Genomic DNA, 17,440 nt, shown 5'->3' with positions numbered 1-17,440 from the left:
AAGGCTTTGTATCTCACTAATGGGAGCCTTCAGGTGTCCAGGGGAATCCTATCCTTTTTCAACCAGTCATGCATTTCACACGGCAATAGCCACTGCACCAAGAAACCCCAAAGCCATCAAACCTGAAATAAGGCTGTGCAGCACAGCCTTCAGTTTCAGAGAATGACACAGCCTAGGACTGCTCTAACCCACTGTTTACAGTTGGGATTTAGAAGAAACAGAGCAAGTGCACATGCTTTCTTAAGGTGAATTTTCATGTTACCTTAAATGCAGAGGGTCAGACTGATTAGATTCTCAGGCACCATAAATCAGCATAGCCCTTCTGTCCCTCAAGAACTACACACTAACTTGCTTTGGCAGTGATTTGCTTAGTTTTCTCCAGCCCTTCAGACAGTAAATAATTTGGCAAATTAATTTTCCCATTTAAAATCCTGCTGCTACTGAATAGCATTTTTTTCCCAATTTAGGTTATCTTTTCTGGCAGGAAAAACGGACAAACAAACAAACACCAAACCAATGACTGTTTGCAAAACCACATTTTGGTTGTTTTTTAGCCAGAATATTGTACCGTACTGTGTTTCAGAAGAGTATGGCTTGGCAACAGAAGGAATGTCAGCCCTATCAAAATATGTTCTGTTTGTTGCCTGCAAGTCTGTATTTTAATTAGTAGAAGGGCCACATCCATGCCAGGTCCATGGTGCAGAGTTCCCACATCAGGGGAAAGGTATCCTTTGCTCATGCAATGTAACTGTAAAATGTGTTCTACTCTCACCTGCAACTCTGCTTCATCCTGAATACTACGTAGGTTTAATCAACATTGTTTTGTGTTAGAGCAGGATGGCCTTGAAGGGAAATGTGACTCTGTTCCTGAGGGAACTAAAGAGGCTAACACCAGGACACTACCCAGAGTTAGGAGAGGAGTTAAAAGATCTGCAAACATCCATGAGAAACCTGTCTCAGCCCTTCAGAGGCTGTGTTCTAGCCAGTACTCTCTTGCTCCACTCCCATTCCATCCACATCCACCTCTGGGAATCATAAGCTATTGCACAGAAGCTCATACTAAGTAAGAAAAAGGCAGAGTAGAAAGTTAAGGCAGCTTAACAACTACTCCAGCCTAAGCTGCCTATTAAGAGCCTACATCCATATCACAGAAGAGCAGTAGATTTTATCTCTGTAATATACCTGTGTACATTGTACATACTTACAGCTACCACCTCCCTGGCACTGAATGCTTTCATGACATGGTCTGTCAACTCAAGTATCCATCACTGGTCATTAGGGCAACTAGTTCTCTAAGGGACCATAGAAACATTGACATAACATGCATGCATCCTTCATGTTTTAAAGCAAATTATCATGTTCTTCTTTTTATAATTCCTAGGGAAAGTTTACAGCTGAAAGATGCCTCAAGAGTTAGTGGGATAAGAAGTTATGAGCATCTGTGCCCTCATGAGGAAGTTCTATTTTTTAACAATGGCTTCAAATATTTCTCTATTATTAAAATATATATATATATGTATAAATGACATTGATCTAAAAGCTCAGACAACACTCGATAGCTCAGATATTTCTAGCCCAATCTGAACTGCTAGCAGGGAATTGGCAGGGATATTAACCACAGATAGTATCCAGGACATGGGGAATACATTCAATAGAATAATGGTCTAGATGACTGGATAAGGCTGGGTGATAGGTTGGACTGGATGATCTTGGAGGTCTCTTCCAACCTGGATGATTCTATGACTGTATAGCAGCACCCCCATGCCTCAGAAAGCAGCATTCAACCAAGGAACTAGGCTCTCCCTGTGTTACCAGCTATTTTCACAAGGAAAAAAAAAACAAACCAAACAAAACAAAACCAAAAGTAAAATCCCTTTTGGCTGTAGTTTTATCACCACAGGTAATACAATGACTAAACAACAGCATCTCCCATTCTCCACCAGAAAAGCTCACAGCTTTGCAGTGGGCACTAGCAGGAGGAGCTACACAGGCAAAGGACACAAAGCATTTTCCCCTTTTATCAAGTGATACTAAATACATACACATAAAAAGACCACACAGGGTTCTGATTCTTTGAATACCACTCTTGTTAGAGCGTCCCAAAAGCCTGCTTTTGGAGATGGCACATTAAACTAAGTGCTGAAATATCACAGAACTGAAACATTTGACTCAGAGAAACTCCTGCTGCAGCCACACTCTGCACTAGTTGGCAATAGGTGGTTAAAAGTAGAGGTCAGAAATGTACAAGAGACATTTTGTGAGAGAGCATAGGTATGTGTGCATGTGTGTCCAAATAATTCCTCTATGCTAACACATTGTCAGCATCACCAGGTTAGCCTGAGTATCCAAGCTGTAGGAGAGGGGATTGTAGAAAGCTAAATGCAGACAAAACTGCCAAAGTGGATCCAATAACTGAGTGTTCTATGATACCATTCCTCCACTCAAGTCAGACAGACAGCTTCTCCCTACATATTCTGCCTTATTATCTGCCACGGGGTTTCTTTTAAAACTAGCTTTGCTTCTAAGCATCACAGATGCTTGCAAGATGGATACTAGCCTCACTCCAACTGCTCAAGTGAGAGAAGCTGTTAAAAACAGATTTGGATGCACACATGACTCTAAGAAGAGTCTCAGCCTCTTTTTGGTTTACGTGCCAGCTCTAACAGCCAAGACATCTGTATTCATGGGGACTGAAATGCAATGAATTGAAAAGAATTCACTCAGGTAAATTAATTAGATTAAGCTTTGATGCCAAATCTAACAGGTGAGACTATCCCTGCACTTCTGTTGGGCTGGACTTTCTAAAGGCTGCAACAAATAACATCATCCTTACTTTTATTTCAAGCTGGGATCCTGGCTGTGCCAGGTGCTTTAAAGACCCCACTTTTTTGTCTACTGAGCTGCAGAACAACAAAGATAGTGTCAGAGAGATAGCATCAGGGTGAAAAATACTAGTGAAAATACCAGCTACAAAAGCCAAAAAGGGTAGAAAACCCAGGGCCAGTGCTTCCTGCTTCTCATGGAAGTGGAAAGGAGGAAAGACCCTGAGATGGGATTAAAAAGTGGTAGAAGCAAGCATGAGTTCTGAGCAACCTCACCAATGAATATCATTGTCTTCCTCCTCAGAATCAAACACAAGACTTCAGCTCTTGTATCTCAAAACAAGAATGAGGAGGAGACACTTCTTGTCTTCTGTCCTCTGCATCTTCAAACCCCCAGGCAAGACCAGAAACAGTGATCTCCACACATTACTTCAGCCCAGGCCTGATTGGGTATACACATAAAACACACTGTATGAAGCAGCAGCATGGTTCCACGCGAGCAGTAAGGTATGTACTGAAGTAATCTGCAGTAAGAGACATCACTGCTGAATCTTAAATTTAAAGTGGAGATGCAACTGGGGAAGCACAAGGAACAGGCTGACTTTCAGGACCCAAGCTCTTTCTCAGAGTATGAAGCAGGTGGCCATACCCCAACAAAGGTTTTAGGTAACTGCAAGGCTGTATCTCTTGTTAGATCAAATGAGCAAAAAAAAAGGCACTCCAACAGTCCTGACCTCTGAATTTTAAAGGAGTATGACTAACCTGATCTCTGATTCCCTCTCCAGGGACTCCTCCACTGATGTTAATTCACCACTATAAAAAAGTCACCACTGCAAAGCTACAGAGGAATTGCATTTCCTTGTGGGCAGAAGTCATACTGGAAAAGATGCCTCTGCAGTGCTGTGGCTATCTGGGTCTATAAGCAGTGTTCACAGAGCTGCCTCACTGCTTAGAGCCCATGGAGGGTTTTTTCCCTAAATCCATGAGAAAAATTTAACTCTTATTTGTAATGTTAGATTTTGTGCCCTAAAATGCTTACTAATTCAGGTGTTTGCTATGGCTTCGAATTCTGTTTCAAACAAATGCTTAAGCCAGTACTTCGGCTGCAGATAGTTCCCAAAGGGCAACAGCAAATCTCTGTTTGTGTTAGCCCCAGGCTTGAGCTCTGACAGGGTAGAAGTTTGTTGTCTTCTCTTTCCTCCTTCCTCCTTCCTATTCACCAAGAAATGCAGTTGCTCATGGCTTGCACTTGTGTTACAATAAATTCAGTTTCACCTCAAACAGAGCAGGCAGCCCCAGTGGCCTCCCAAAAAATAGTCTTAAGCAAGCAGTTATGTTTAGGCTGAAGATTTCTCCTGAATCAGTCTTCTGTGTAATGTGTACCTGGAGATAACTAACTCCAGCATATTTTTTACTTCACTGACATGCAAATTCCACATTTGAGTGACTCCTCTTAATCTGAATTTCTCACCTCAACCATCCACCTCATTTGTAGAAGCACTGGCTAGGCAAAACAAAAATCAAACAAAAACCCAACAACAAAAATATCAAGTCAAATAAGAACAGTTCTTCCTTTTCACAGTAAAATTCATCAGCTCTGGAACTCCTGCCCTTCAGTGGGAAGAACAGACCCCATTCAGCACTGAATTGCCTATAAAATAACAGCTGTTCAACCTCCTTGCTGTACTTATAGATATATAGAGGTACCTACAATGCAAATGTTTACAGTAACTTTGCATACTCTGTATGAAATAAATATCACAAGTAAATTGTAATACTCAAAACTGAATAGTGTACAATGTTAGGGGCACAGTTACATTTACAAATGCACAAGCATTAATACTATCTATTCAGGCTAATTTCTTAGTATGCAAGCTTTGGCAATGACTAGCTCCACTAGACTTCAGGAGTCATAGTAAACGTTGGTCATGCAAAAATCCAAGATGAAAGAACACCACAAAAATTTCCACCATCCTTCCAAATGATACACAGTGTTTGACAGATACTGTAATACTACAGTGATTTCATGCCATTTGTTAGCACTGACCAAGATTAAATCTGGAATGCAGATGTCTATGTTCTAAATCAAAATTGGAGCAGGAGCAACAGGTTTGTCAGCATTGCATCAATACATACCAAAATCAGAGACAGGGAGAGTCTGTGTCAGGGCCAGAGCTGCAGTCACCCCTAGTGAAGGGAGAATAGGGGCAGCTTTACTGGCAACAGGGAGGAGAGTGAGAGAAGAGGGACTGGGCACAGAGATCCAGTTACAGCTATTGTTACAGAATAGTTTGAAGAAACAGCCTCGATTCTGTAGCCTGTTCTTGACAGCTCAGTCCTCCAAAATGACCTCTGCCTCAAAAGACAGTGATAGCCCATAGGAGCTTTGCTAGCAAAAGCAGGTTACAGATCCTGCCTGTTGAGGACAGAAATTTTGCTGTGCCAGTGGCACACGGGTCATTAATTCTCTCTATCCTAATATAAGTATTTCTGCCAACAGCTTCTTGAGGAGGAAAGGGGTGATTCACAAGTACATCTCTTTTAAGGAAAGAAAAATATCTCAGACACTCAATGCACTGCCTCAACTTCAGTTCACACTACTGAGTAATAAAATCAAGATCCTTCCCTGGAAATCTGCTTACACTCTAGATCATGCCACTTTTCTCATCTTGCAAAGAGGTTCGTGAAGAAGATCTTCCTAGCAACAGCTCCTTCTCGTGGATCAGGCTATCTAGCAGGTCCTCCTGTCTGTAGTTGTGATAAACCTTCAGAAAAGCCAGAATGGTAATTCCCAGCCAAGTCAGCCAGGCAGCCCAGAGACCAAACTAGAGAAGAAAAGAAATTATAAGAAGGTCAGTACCATACTGTAAAAGCAAAGTCATCTGTTCAGATGAATATCAAAACCTCAGCTGGACAAAAAAACCCATGGGATCACACCAAGTTAAACCCAGTGAGGTCCTAGCCTCACTGTTCCTCACCTCCGTCAAGCTATTCCTAGCTTTTTATGTGTCAGAAAACTGAAGCAAAAGTGTACCAAGTACAGTAAGAGCAATAAATAAATAAATGTGTATCATCTGAGCACATCAATCACACTTTCCCTATCTGACATTCTGGTTGGCCCAATTCTCTTGGGACTTTTCCACCTTTGTTACTTGAAAATTGTAACATGCTTCAAGGCATTTTCCCAAATGCCCTTCCCAAGTCCTTCAGACTTTACACTGCTCCTGCAGAAGTGTTGATTTGAAAGCATTTCCATTCAAAATATCGTTGAGAAAAATCATTACAAATTGAATCTTCACATTCTGAGTAATTGGTTCCCATTAGCATGACCTCAGAGAGCAAGAGAGACTCACTACAACACATCCCAGTTCCTGGTGGCTTATGTACATCTGGCATGGGAGATCTAGGTTAAAGCCTCAGACCTGTAAAGTTCTATCACTAACTTGGTCTTTTTCATTTAACTTTGTAGAATTAATTATACTTTGATTGGTTCAAGTACTTGAGCATTGGCCTCTCTGTCTTGGAGGAGGGTCATTCATAGCAAAGCTTTCTGGTAGGAATTCCATTTTAGTCCTGTAATGCCTTTGGTAAAGAAACATCAATCAGATCTCTGTGTTTTGGTTTTGACATGCTGAATTTGTAGTTAAAAAAATACAACCACTTAAATGCTTCCAGATAGTGATACAATTGCATGCTCTAACAGCCAATTGAGGAAAGCAAAGGCCACTATTTTTAAAAGGGAATTTCTGTTCCTGTATGTCTTATGCATTGGGGGATTTCTCTGAAGTATTTATGCCCCTATTTACAATTATCTCAGTTCACCAGGAAAAAAAAGGCTTTTTGAGTTATTTTACAAACCATGGTGGGGGGGGAAGGAAATAAAAAGAGGTATTAATTTGGCTTTATGTGTCTATATCTAGAAATGGAAAGCTTTGCATCCTTTTGTTAAGCACCATTTCATTATGGAAATATTAACAACATTTAGATAGCTGCTACTGCTGTGGTCTTCTCAGCATATCTGATAGGAAAGAATCTGCTTGGGCTTAGCGAAACTTGCAGTGAAACTCACAGAACCATTCTCATGTATGGGAAGCATCCAAATGGAGCAAAGTGAATAGAGATGGGGACAGAGACTGCTTCTAAGTGAATCCTAGCGTGGGAGGTTTTTGCACTGCTAAGGAAATGACTGCTTTATCTGCTAAGTCAAGTCTGTTCTTGGATTTTTTTCCTAGTGTTTCAAAGAAAGTTACTTGCTTTCCATTGACAGGCTGGTTCTCATGTCTTCATCCAACTCTGCTTACCACATCCCGAGTATCAGAAGACAATGATGCAGAATTTTGTTCCCTGCTTGGTCCTTTCTTCAAATACAATCACTTTCACACTGCCAGGTTCAATGCTTGAAGCCAGGTGGTGTTTACCTGGAGTTATGACACTTCCGGGCTCTTTATGCTTGGGTGTTTGCAGAATGGAGCATCTGCACCTTGCAGGTGAGCCCTAGCCAGGGACATCTGGAGAGACATGGATCAGTGTGGGAAACCACATCTAATGGCTTGGGCTGATCTATCTACTCTCAGATGCATTAGCTCTCCTTCATCTAAAGTGCTATGTGCCTGGAACTTGTTTTTTTAAGTCATGTTGATTGCCAGCTGTTCATGCTGAGATCACAAAATGGACAAAGACATTCGATTCCCATGAACTCAAAGCTATAGACTGAACAGGTTTATTCTTGCCATGCTCACACTAGCTGGCAGATTAGGAGCTAACAGCAAAATCTAATACAAAATACAGCTTGGCCTTGGGATAGCACTATAAGAAGGTGTGAATTTATGGCATATTCCTGTCCTCCATGAAGATACATCTGAACTTAGCGTCTAGGTGCCAGTGCTGGTAATAAAGCCACAAAACTAGCTTGTGTCCAAGAGGCATGGATACCTTCATGGAGTGCTCCAGGCAAACTGCTGCCTTTTCCTGAGTGGGAGAGCATAAGCATGTGTGGGTGCAGCCTTTCATGACTAGAGCTGTTTGCCTTGCAGAACTAGTATGTGCTCACACACATGACAGCTCAAGTCCCAGCGCTCACTGACTGATTGTTGACTTAGAGCTAGCATATTCAGTAAACAGACTTAGAGATCTAATTCTCCAAGATTCATCAGAAAACAGCCCTGTCTAAATGACAATCATCTTTAATTATTTTCAGGCAAGGTCAAGGAAGGCAAAACTAATAGTCACATGATCTGGTGCAGCTCAAACATTATTCTGACTAGCATAATGCTCAAAACACCAAGCTCCAGGATATCAAAGTGGTGTAACTTTTGCAGAGCCCATCTTTTGGAGAAGCAGTAAGTTTCATGAGTAATAACACAAGTGGCAGAGTCAGTTTTTGATATGTCTGTATTCAAATCTGAATTTGAATTTAAAATGCAAATATGACCATAACTATCAGCCTGATTCAGCACTGAACTACTGAACTCAGTGGAAATATTCCCATTGATTTCAGAGGAATGGTAGCTCAGCTCCAGCAACCCCTGATCAATGAGCAAATGGCAAATGAACTGGAATGGAACCATGACCTAAACCAACCTACCTGTGCAATAGCAAATTGGTCGTAGAAAGCAGAGTTTTCTAAATTCAGTTCAAGATCTATGTCCTGTAATTCTTCACAGCTACCCAAGGAATGCATTTGGAGGTGAAAAAAAGGACAATTATTTCAGAGGTTTCAAACAGGCAACACAAATATTAAATGAAGCAACACTAAGATGTGTTTCAAGCTGTCACAATGACACACTCTACCAAAAGATATTTGTTACTGTAGTAACCAGGTTGCTTGACAGCTTTAGTTGTTATTGTAGTAACCAGGTTGCTTGCCATTCTTAGAATCATAGAATCAACCACTTTGGAAGAGACCTCCAAGATCATCTAGTCCAACCTAGCACCCAGCCCCATCCAGTCAACTTAGACCATGGCACTAAGTGCCTCAGCCAGGCTTTGCTTCAACACCTCCAGGGATGGTGACTCCACCACCTCCCTGGGCAGCCCATTCCAATGCCAATCACTCTCTCTGCCAACAACTTCCTCCTGACATCCAGCCTAGACCTCCCCTGGCACAGCTTGAGACTGTGTCCCCTTGTTCTATTGCTGGTTGCCTGAGAGAAGAGACCAACACCTACCTGGCTACAGCCTTGCTTCAGGTAGTTGTAGACAGCAATGAGAACTAGGCTAACAGAGGCACATAATTACTTTGTTGGTTTAAGTTGTAATATAAATATATATCATACAAATATACATAAAGTGATTGGCCATTGGATTGGGCTGCCCAGAGAGGTGGTGGAATCGATGTCCCTGGAGGTGTTCAAAAAAAGCCTGGCTGAGGCACTTAGTGCCATGGTCTAGTTGATTGGACAGGGCTGAGTGATAGGTTGGACTGGATGATCTTGGATAGCTCTTCCAACCTGGTTGATTCTATGATAACACCAATCTTCCGTAAGTAGAATTGTACTAGTTAGTATGAAAACAGCATACTTAAAACCTTCTCCCACTATCCCCAAGCCTCCCACATATACACATCTGACAACACCCCATTTGGTTTGTTCACCCCTCAATGAAACAAAGTGTATGAGCCTCCATTACCTTTTGACTTCATCAGGAAAAGCCTCAGAGGATTGTGTGGGTGTTTTTGTTTCGGATGCTCCAGCAAGGAGATGGCACTCTGATGGTAAGATAGAGGCTGCCTACAGATTTTACAAATAACTTGGACTTTTAGTGGTGTGAAAAACAATCCCAGGATTTCTGAGGTTGATTTCTGCAGCCTCTTCTTTCTCCTTCTCAGTGCTGCCGGTCATCTCGTGCTCTTACCCGAATATTCGATTAGAAGGGCTTTTGTAACCGAATTGTTAACCGAATATTCGAGTCATTCAATTAATCGCTGCAGCCCTAAACAGAACATTTACTCTGGCATTTTACAACATATGACAATGTGCAACACAAATGTATGCTTTAAGTAGTATGCTTATTCAGTATCATATGACATAAAATGTCACCTTTTCCTCTCAGCGGTTATTTGACAGGGAAGAAGGTCTACCTTAGCATGTTTTCTTATAAGCATCACGGGATACAGTAGAACACTTTAGCAACTGTACATTTTGTGTGCTGTAAGAAAGTGTCAGCCAACTGTAGTTTGCACTTCTGAAGTGCTTTCCATTCTGCAGCAATCAGGACATCCATGGCACCACTATGAAATTAGCAATTTTACACCAACTTTTAGATTAGGGCACGCTGTGTCACAGGCAAGACGAGTGACTTGTCCGCTGTCAGACAGTGGGTTGGTGGCAAAGCCAGGATGGTACACCAGAATCCTTGACTCTCAGTCACCTGCCTTGTTCACTAGGCTCTACTGTCCCCATTCTTACAGTATTTCCAAATTTAGCTTTCCTTGCTAACCACAGATTTTGAAACTTATCTTGCATACAAGCATGACTCTTAAAGAGACCATAGAATTAGTTCAGGGTTGGAAGGGACAAGAACCACCTTGTTCCAACCTCTCTGCCGTGGGCACCAACACCCTACCCTAGAGCAGGCTGAACACAGCCTCAGCCAGCCTGGCCTTAAACATCTCCAGCGATGCAGCCTCAACTGCCTCCCTGGGCAACCCAGTCCAGGCTCTCACCACTCTCATGCTGAACAACTTCCTCCTCAGGTACAGGCTGAATCTCCCCACCTCCATCTTTGCTCCATTCCCCCTAGTCCTGTCACTCCCTGGTAGCCTAAAAAGGCCCTCTCCAGCTTTTTTTGTAGGCCCCCCTCAGATACTGGAGGCCACAATAAGGTCACCTCACAGCCCCCTCTTCTCCAGACTCAACAGCCCCAACTCTTTCAGTCTGTCCTCATAAAACGCCATAGAAACCAAACCTTTTTTTGTGGGGTACTAAGTTAAAATTCAAGTTCATTCATGAATCAAAAGTTCATTCCAGATGAAAAAATGAATTCAGATTTGCATGTTACCAGTACCTTCTCTCTCTTGCTCACCTTGTTAGTTATGACTAACTACAGTTTGCAAGACCACTGTTTGCTTATGCATATATGGGGGAAAGGGGAGGGGAGGGAAGAGAAAAAAAAATAACAGGGAAGAAAATATATTCTTCAATACTAACCTATTTGGCATGGTTCCTTTTTCAGTAATTGCATCACACCACATGTTAAATCCTACACTCACTATAGTGCTAGCAATAAACGTGATGAACACCACAAAGGCGCTGATCAGCAGATTCAGGAAGGCATAAAAGAAGGAGCTGCAATAAAAGGGAAGAAAAATGTAACTCATAAACAGCTGAAACACAACATCAGCAGTCTCTCTAAGCAGCATACACTGAGCACAAAGATAGCGGTTTCCATTTGGAACACATCTGCTCTAATTAAGAGCACCTAATACACTGAAAAACTATGGATTATGGTTTTGAGTTACATTATCTTCATTTGTAAGTGCTTTTAATTTTGCTTCTTTTTAATTATTTTTCTTTTGTTTTAATGTGGCTTTAAATCATAAATACTGAGTGGCAACTGTTCAAACGCAGCATGGTTTTCATTAGCTGTAATGATGAAAATCACCATTGTTAAAGCAAATGTCATTACCTTGAATTATACAGTAACTGGAGCTAAAATTATTTCATGACCAAAGTGATAACTGGAACAAAAATCAGAAAACTGAAAATAAAATGGCACAGTACTGATAGAGCCAATCATTTTAGGCCCTGTAACACAAGGTATTGCCTCTACAGGACACGAGTCCCAGTTTTTATGGTCAATTTGCAGAGTAAGCCAGCTTCTCCTGGGATTTCTCTGGCTTTGGTATCAGTATGTTTTTTCTGCCAACCAATTGTCAGTTTACTTCAGCCCTGTTAAGTCTGTCCAGCCATGGCCAGCTTTACATATGTGTTGTGTTTGGAGTGGTAGAAGGTGAGATAATTTCAGCAAACCCTTAAGGTCAAGAAGTTGTCTGTTCACTTTCCAACATCAATGCTTAACTCTCTCTTATAGTTCTAGATAGTGAAAACTTTCTAAAGCTTTTCTCATCCGTCTGAGAAAGTCCTTCACTACCTGCAACTGCTCTGGGCTGCACCTGGAAAGTCTCATTATCTACAAAATGGACATCTGCTCTAGCTTGGAGAAAGACTAGCAACTCCAGGAGGCAGGGCAATCCTGGTGGTAAGGATGAATACAACAGGCTTTTACCACTGCCACTCCTATTATGCTAAGGATAGAATAATTCTACTCATCCCAGAGAACAAGAGGGAAAAAAATCACTTCTTCCCTCTGATGGTTCATTAAATTAAAACAAGAGGCTTTTTGAGTCAGTGTTTGAATCCTGAGAAGGTTCTGGCCTGGTTAGTGCTAATTTGTACAGGTTGTACATGGTGAGACATATGTAACCTCTGGAGGTCTTCTTTAAAATGAGATAAGGAAGCAATTAGCAGTAAGGTTAGGATGTTTGTTTCTGAGTTGGCTTTAGAGAGGCTATCTAGCCTCTCTCTGAAGTGACAGTCATCCCATCCCCAGACCAATAGAAAGAAAACAAAATAAACCACCTCCCAGAATTGCTCTTACAACGTGTAGTGAGAGCTGGAGGCCAGGACATCTGACTGCCAGATTTATGTTGAGATGAATCCTGCTCTTGTTCTTTGGCTTCACTGGGCTTTGATGGGCAAGATCAACTCACCTCCACAGAATGATGAAGTTACCCATATAGGAGAGGCAGCTAATCCACAAGCACATCCAGGTTTGCATGTTCATTGTCCCTGCCCTGATTTTACAGCTAGCCTAGATTTCATTCCAAATGTCACTAAAGCCATATCCACTGGGTGCACCTTAGCATTTGAGGCAGAAAAGACTCGAGCAGTCTGCTGAATAAAAACAGAGTTGACAACAAAATTAGTAACAGCTCTAGAAAAGGAACACTTCCCAGGAGCACTCAGTGGATCACCCTGACAAAGAACTACGCTGATTTGCCTCTTTACCTCACCTGCTTTTACGCTTAGATCAGAATTTCAAGCTAGGCTTTAGAGGTGGAGTATATGCCCTGTAATGACAAATTCTTACACTCAGAGCAGAAGTCACTTTGCAGAGGCAGTAGTGAAGTATCTGAGTTGTACCTCTGCCTTTCAGCTGAGATGAACAGTCCCAGAGCATGTCTGGCAGTCAGCACTTGCTTTTCCTTTTCCCACAGGCAACTTGATCTCAGTCTGTCTCTGAGACAAGTGGTGTTGAGATCTTGTTCTGAAGGATATTTATGCATGAAATTCATGCATAAATATGCACCTGAATAGATGACTGGGGATACCTGGCCTTAAATGCAAGGGACAGAAGCCATCTGCAAGCTGTGCTAAGTCTTGCTCTGATTCTCAGTTTAATGGACTTGGTTACTCTAACTGTTGACTTTTTGGTCTGGTGGAGAGAAGACTGAGAGGGGACCTAATAAATGTTTATAAATATCTGAGGGCTGGGTGTCAAGAGGGAAGGGACAAACTCTTCTTAGTCACGCCCTATGATAGGAAAATGGGCAATGGGTTTGACTCACAGCACAGGAGGTTCCACTTCAACATGAGCAAGAATTTCTTGGACAGATTCACTCTGAAGTGAGTCAAGAACTGGCTGGAGGGCTGGGCTCAGAAAGTGGTGGTGAATGGTGCCACATCCAGTTGGCAGCTGTCACTAATGGTGTCCCCTGGGGAACAGTGCTGGACCCAGTCCTGTTCAATGTCTTTATTTACAATCAGGACCAGGAGATCGAGTCCATCATCATGGACCTGGCTTCCCAGTCAGGATCTCACCTGGTACTGAACCAAGTCAGTTCTAGATTAATAACAGAACAAGGCAGGATTTTAGCCACTCTGACACAAAGGAGTGCCAACGAGATTGGAGTTTTGTCCCACTTTCCTTGTCAGGAACTCACAGACATGCTCATTCAGTGCTTCACAGATTGAGTCCTGCCCTTTTTACACATTGACAAGCAAGCAGAAAGCAGCAGTTAAACACAGCCTAATTGAGGAGGCCCAGCCAGCACCCGTGGGTGATGTTAGAGCAATCATCAAGCCTAGTCCTACATAGCCGGGGGGCCACCAGGCCCCCCGGCCTTTTTGATCCCCTCCACCACTCACCCAGTGCACTCACCAGGGTGGGAGACTCACCAGTGGTGATGGGAGGAGGATCCTCTGCCCAATTGGGCAAATTTGGAGCTACTGCCTCTTCTGGGGCTGATTATAAAGGGGAGTGAGCAGGGAGGGCAAAGTGGTCACACCTGGGGTGGGAGGAGACTGCAACAGTACCCAGGTGCTGTGAGTTTGGGAGAAAAAAGGGGAAAATGTAAGGTGGGAAAGGAGCAAAGATTATATTCTTCACAGCAAGAGTGATTGGCATTGGAATGGGCTGCCCAGGGAGGTGGTGGAGTGCCCCATCCCTGGAGGTGTTTAAGAGGAGGCTAGATGAGGCACTTAGTGCTGTGGGTTAGTTAATTAGAAGGGTTAGGTGATAGGTTGGACTTGATGATCCTAGAGGTCTTTTCCAACCTGGTTCCTTCTGTGATTCTGTGTGATTTTTAGCAGTCCTTAAGAAGGATTTTTAGCAGTCATAACTATGGCAGCAATCACTCAAAGCCACTGCACATGAAGACTGTCCACTTTGTTAGTATGCATAAGGTGTTGACCCCAGCTGCCTCAGGCCAATTTACTGCTGAGCTGAGCTGAGCTCCCCAGGTACAATTTTCAGAAGCCTGCCTTTAATTAGTTTTGATCTAAATAGCCACAGTTGGAAGCAAGCCTAATATCTGATCCAAATGTCACTGTTACAAGGGTTTTACTGATGATTTTTGCCCCAAAAAAATCACTAGTTCTATACTGCAAAACTGGAAGAAAAATCTAGATTCAGTTATCCCTCTCTTGATCATTTGAGGAAGCTGACTTCAAATATATTGAAAAGTGGTTATATTTAGAATTTGTAAGGTAAGTTTTAATACAGAAATAAGTTTGTAGTCTATACTCACATGTTTTAGTATTAGACAGCTTGAGAGTGGTCAGAAAGAGTCAGGGAGACAATACTGCTACATGGTCCCTAATATTACCAACATCAGGGTGTTGAAGAAGCCCAGATGCATGTAACAGTCACTGACCCAAGAAGTCTCTAATCTGAAGAGACCTGGACATGAGTGACTTACCTTTGGCATGGTCCCTAAACCATGAGGAAATTACTTTCCTAGGCTGGCCAACCACCAGTGAGTGTTCCTGCCTTCCTACCACCGTGCAGGTGGCTGCTTGGAGAGCCCTGGCCTCACACCACCCACAGGCTGGGTTACAGAATCATAGAATCAGGCAGGGCTGGAAGGGACCACAAGGATCATCCAGTTCCAACCTCCCTGCCATGGGCAGAGACACTCTACCCTAGATCAGGCTGGCCAGAGCCTCATCCAGAGTTACCTGTGCCAGCTAGCAACACAGGCCACCAGTGAGGCAAGCAGCTGTCAATCTGCTGTCTGGGCCACCAAGCCTATAAATAAACCTGCTGGGGTCTGATGCCCCTTGGTTTGTCTGGGAACAGTAACCAGTTGGCAGCATGGTCCAGCTGCTGCTGCAAGGAGCATTCAGAGTTGCTTTCATGTTCTAAGTAATAGCTACTCAATGAAATAGTTGCCACGTCCACAGGAAAGGATAAAAATAGAGCCCACCAACTGATCCTTTCTTCCCCCTCCCCTTCCTCCCTCCTCCAGCCCCACACACAGCAATGTCCTTCAGTGTTTTTCACACACACTGTACTTCTGGAGAATGCTCCCCTTTACAGTGGCATATAATGGAACCATGCTCAGAAAGCACCCATAAGCCTCAATCTCCAGCATCACCCCATGGTCTCCAGCACCCTCCGTGCCCACTGCAGCTGAGCTGACCCCAGGTGTTGCTCCCAGACTGCCCGTCCACCCCAAAGCTCTGCAGGGGAGCATCCTGCAGAGAGGTCCCTGGCCACAGGTAGGGTGTAGGTGGTCTGTGTGCAGAGAGATGCAGGCAATACACCACTTCATCCCCAGCCCCTCCGGATGAACTCCGTGGTACAAAGCTTCACCTGCAGGCTGCTTCTGCACGCAACTGCCCCAGATTGCAGGAGGGGTAGGCACCCCGCTCACCCCCCAGGGATACTTACTCCTCATGCCCTTTGCAGAGGAAGAAGAGGGTCCTCCAGGCCTGCACTGTGGCCAGCAGCAGGGAGAGGAGCCCAGTGAAGATGCTGAAGCGGCAGGCGGCCTCGGGCCCCCACTCCTGCACCGTGAAGCGCTGCCTCTCTACCGTCAGGTTGGCGTTCAGCCACATGCCCTCGGTGAAGAGCAGGCACCGGCCGTGGAAGTCGTTGCCATTCTCGGAGAGAGGCACAACCACGATGAAGCTGAAGAGGAAGGCCAGGAAGTAGCAGATGCACTGAGCGAAGAGGAAATTGCTGAGCGCCATGTCCGCGGCTCTGCGCAGTCAGAGGGAAGGAGGGAGAGGAGGGAGGGAGGGATGGAGGGAGGGATGCAGGCCGGGAGGGGATGGGGGGGTTGGAGGGATGCAGGGCGGGAGCGATGGAGGAGGGAGGGATGCGGGAGGCGGGGGACGCAGTCCGGGAAGGATGCTGAAGGGAGAGACGCAGGATCGAGCGGAGAGAGGATGGAGAGATGAAAGGAGGAAGCCTGCAGCAGCAGAGGAGGGGGAGGGAGGATGCGCAGTACAAAGCAATGCAATGCCTTCTCCGGGCACAGCTGCTGCCTCTCGAATCCCGAGCTGCCTCTGCTGATGGCTTCAGGGCTGGCGGGGTAAACGCAGAGGAAAGCTGTTGTGGGGCATCCTTCTTCCTCGAGAAAACCTGGCCGCTGGAACTCAGCGGGTTCTATCAATCTGTGCCTCCCCGGCAGAGCTGGGTACCACCTACTTTCAGTGGGGTAACCCCCTGAAGACATGGGACACTGCTAGTGGCATATTGGTGGCACACACTCCTCCATCATTAAAAAGAAAACAAAACAAACAAACTCAAGATCTTAATCCAGCATCTGATCACCAACCTCAGATAGGGACAATAAAAGACAGTGCATAGACACCCTGGGATCTGCCGATCAGGTGGTTTTGTTCCTAGTCCATTTATTCAACTCCCCAACAAGATATTCCAAGTGCTATCAAGGGCTCACATTTGGAATTCCTTTTATTGAGTTCTGGTTTCAATTAAGGCCTTCCCAGATTTGGGATCCCCTGCATTATCCCCTGGCTAGTGGATGGAGTAGGGGTGAAATGAAAATAACACTTAGCTCCAGATGGACATCAAGTTGAGAAAGGAAGAGCACAGAATGGTACATGTGTAGCAGGGACATTTGCCACCCATTCAGTTCCCAGGGGTGAGCATCCACCCTGTTTTGCACTGCCAGACACCAGTCCTCTAACATATATCACTCTTGGAAAGACATCAAAGCATCATCGCAGATGTAGAGCCCCAAACTGCAGGGGAAGGATGAAACAAACAAACAAACAACAAAAGGTGTTAGAGAGAGGAATATGACTAGTTCTCAGTTCCCCTGCTCCAGCACAAAAATCCAAATTAAAATGATCCCAAGTTAGAGTTTT

General features: G+C 44.0%; 1 protein-coding gene across 1 annotated transcript; it reads right to left on the bottom strand.

Moving 5' to 3' along the window:
* Positions 1 to 1,865: 1,865 nt before the first annotated feature.
* Positions 1,866 to 16,678, bottom strand: TMEM179 (transmembrane protein 179). The gene is made up of 4 exons (XM_064163479.1): positions 15,996 to 16,678; positions 10,970 to 11,107; positions 8,407 to 8,485; positions 1,866 to 5,647 (listed from the first exon to the last, which is right to left on the bottom strand). The coding sequence occupies exons 1-4, from the start codon at positions 16,295 to 16,297 to the stop codon at positions 5,468 to 5,470; spliced, it is 699 nt and encodes a 232-aa protein (XP_064019549.1). The 5' UTR covers positions 16,298 to 16,678; the 3' UTR covers positions 1,866 to 5,467.
* Between the last annotated feature and the right edge of the window lie 762 nt (positions 16,679 to 17,440).

The sequence above is a fragment of the Pogoniulus pusillus genome, chromosome 1, assembly GCF_015220805.1.
Source record: "Pogoniulus pusillus isolate bPogPus1 chromosome 1, bPogPus1.pri, whole genome shotgun sequence".
Taxonomy (NCBI): Eukaryota; Metazoa; Chordata; class Aves; order Piciformes; family Lybiidae; genus Pogoniulus; species Pogoniulus pusillus.
This window is presented reverse-complemented; position numbering and strand designations above follow the sequence as displayed.

What these genes read in the sequence shown, in the direction of transcription:
- TMEM179 (XM_064163479.1), bottom strand. Translation starts at nt 16,297, where the DNA reads ATGGCGCTCAGCAATTTCCTCTTCGCTCAGTGCATCTGCTACTTCCTG. An exon ending in CTCTGCAAAGGGCATGAGGA is followed by an intron (nt 11,108 to 15,995) that starts GTAAGTATCCCT and finishes CTTTTATTGCAG; the next exon opens with CTCCTTCTTTTATGCCTTCC. An exon ending in AAAGGAACCATGCCAAATAG is followed by an intron (nt 8,486 to 10,969) that starts GTTAGTATTGAA and finishes TTCCTTGGGTAG; the next exon opens with CTGTGAAGAATTACAGGACA.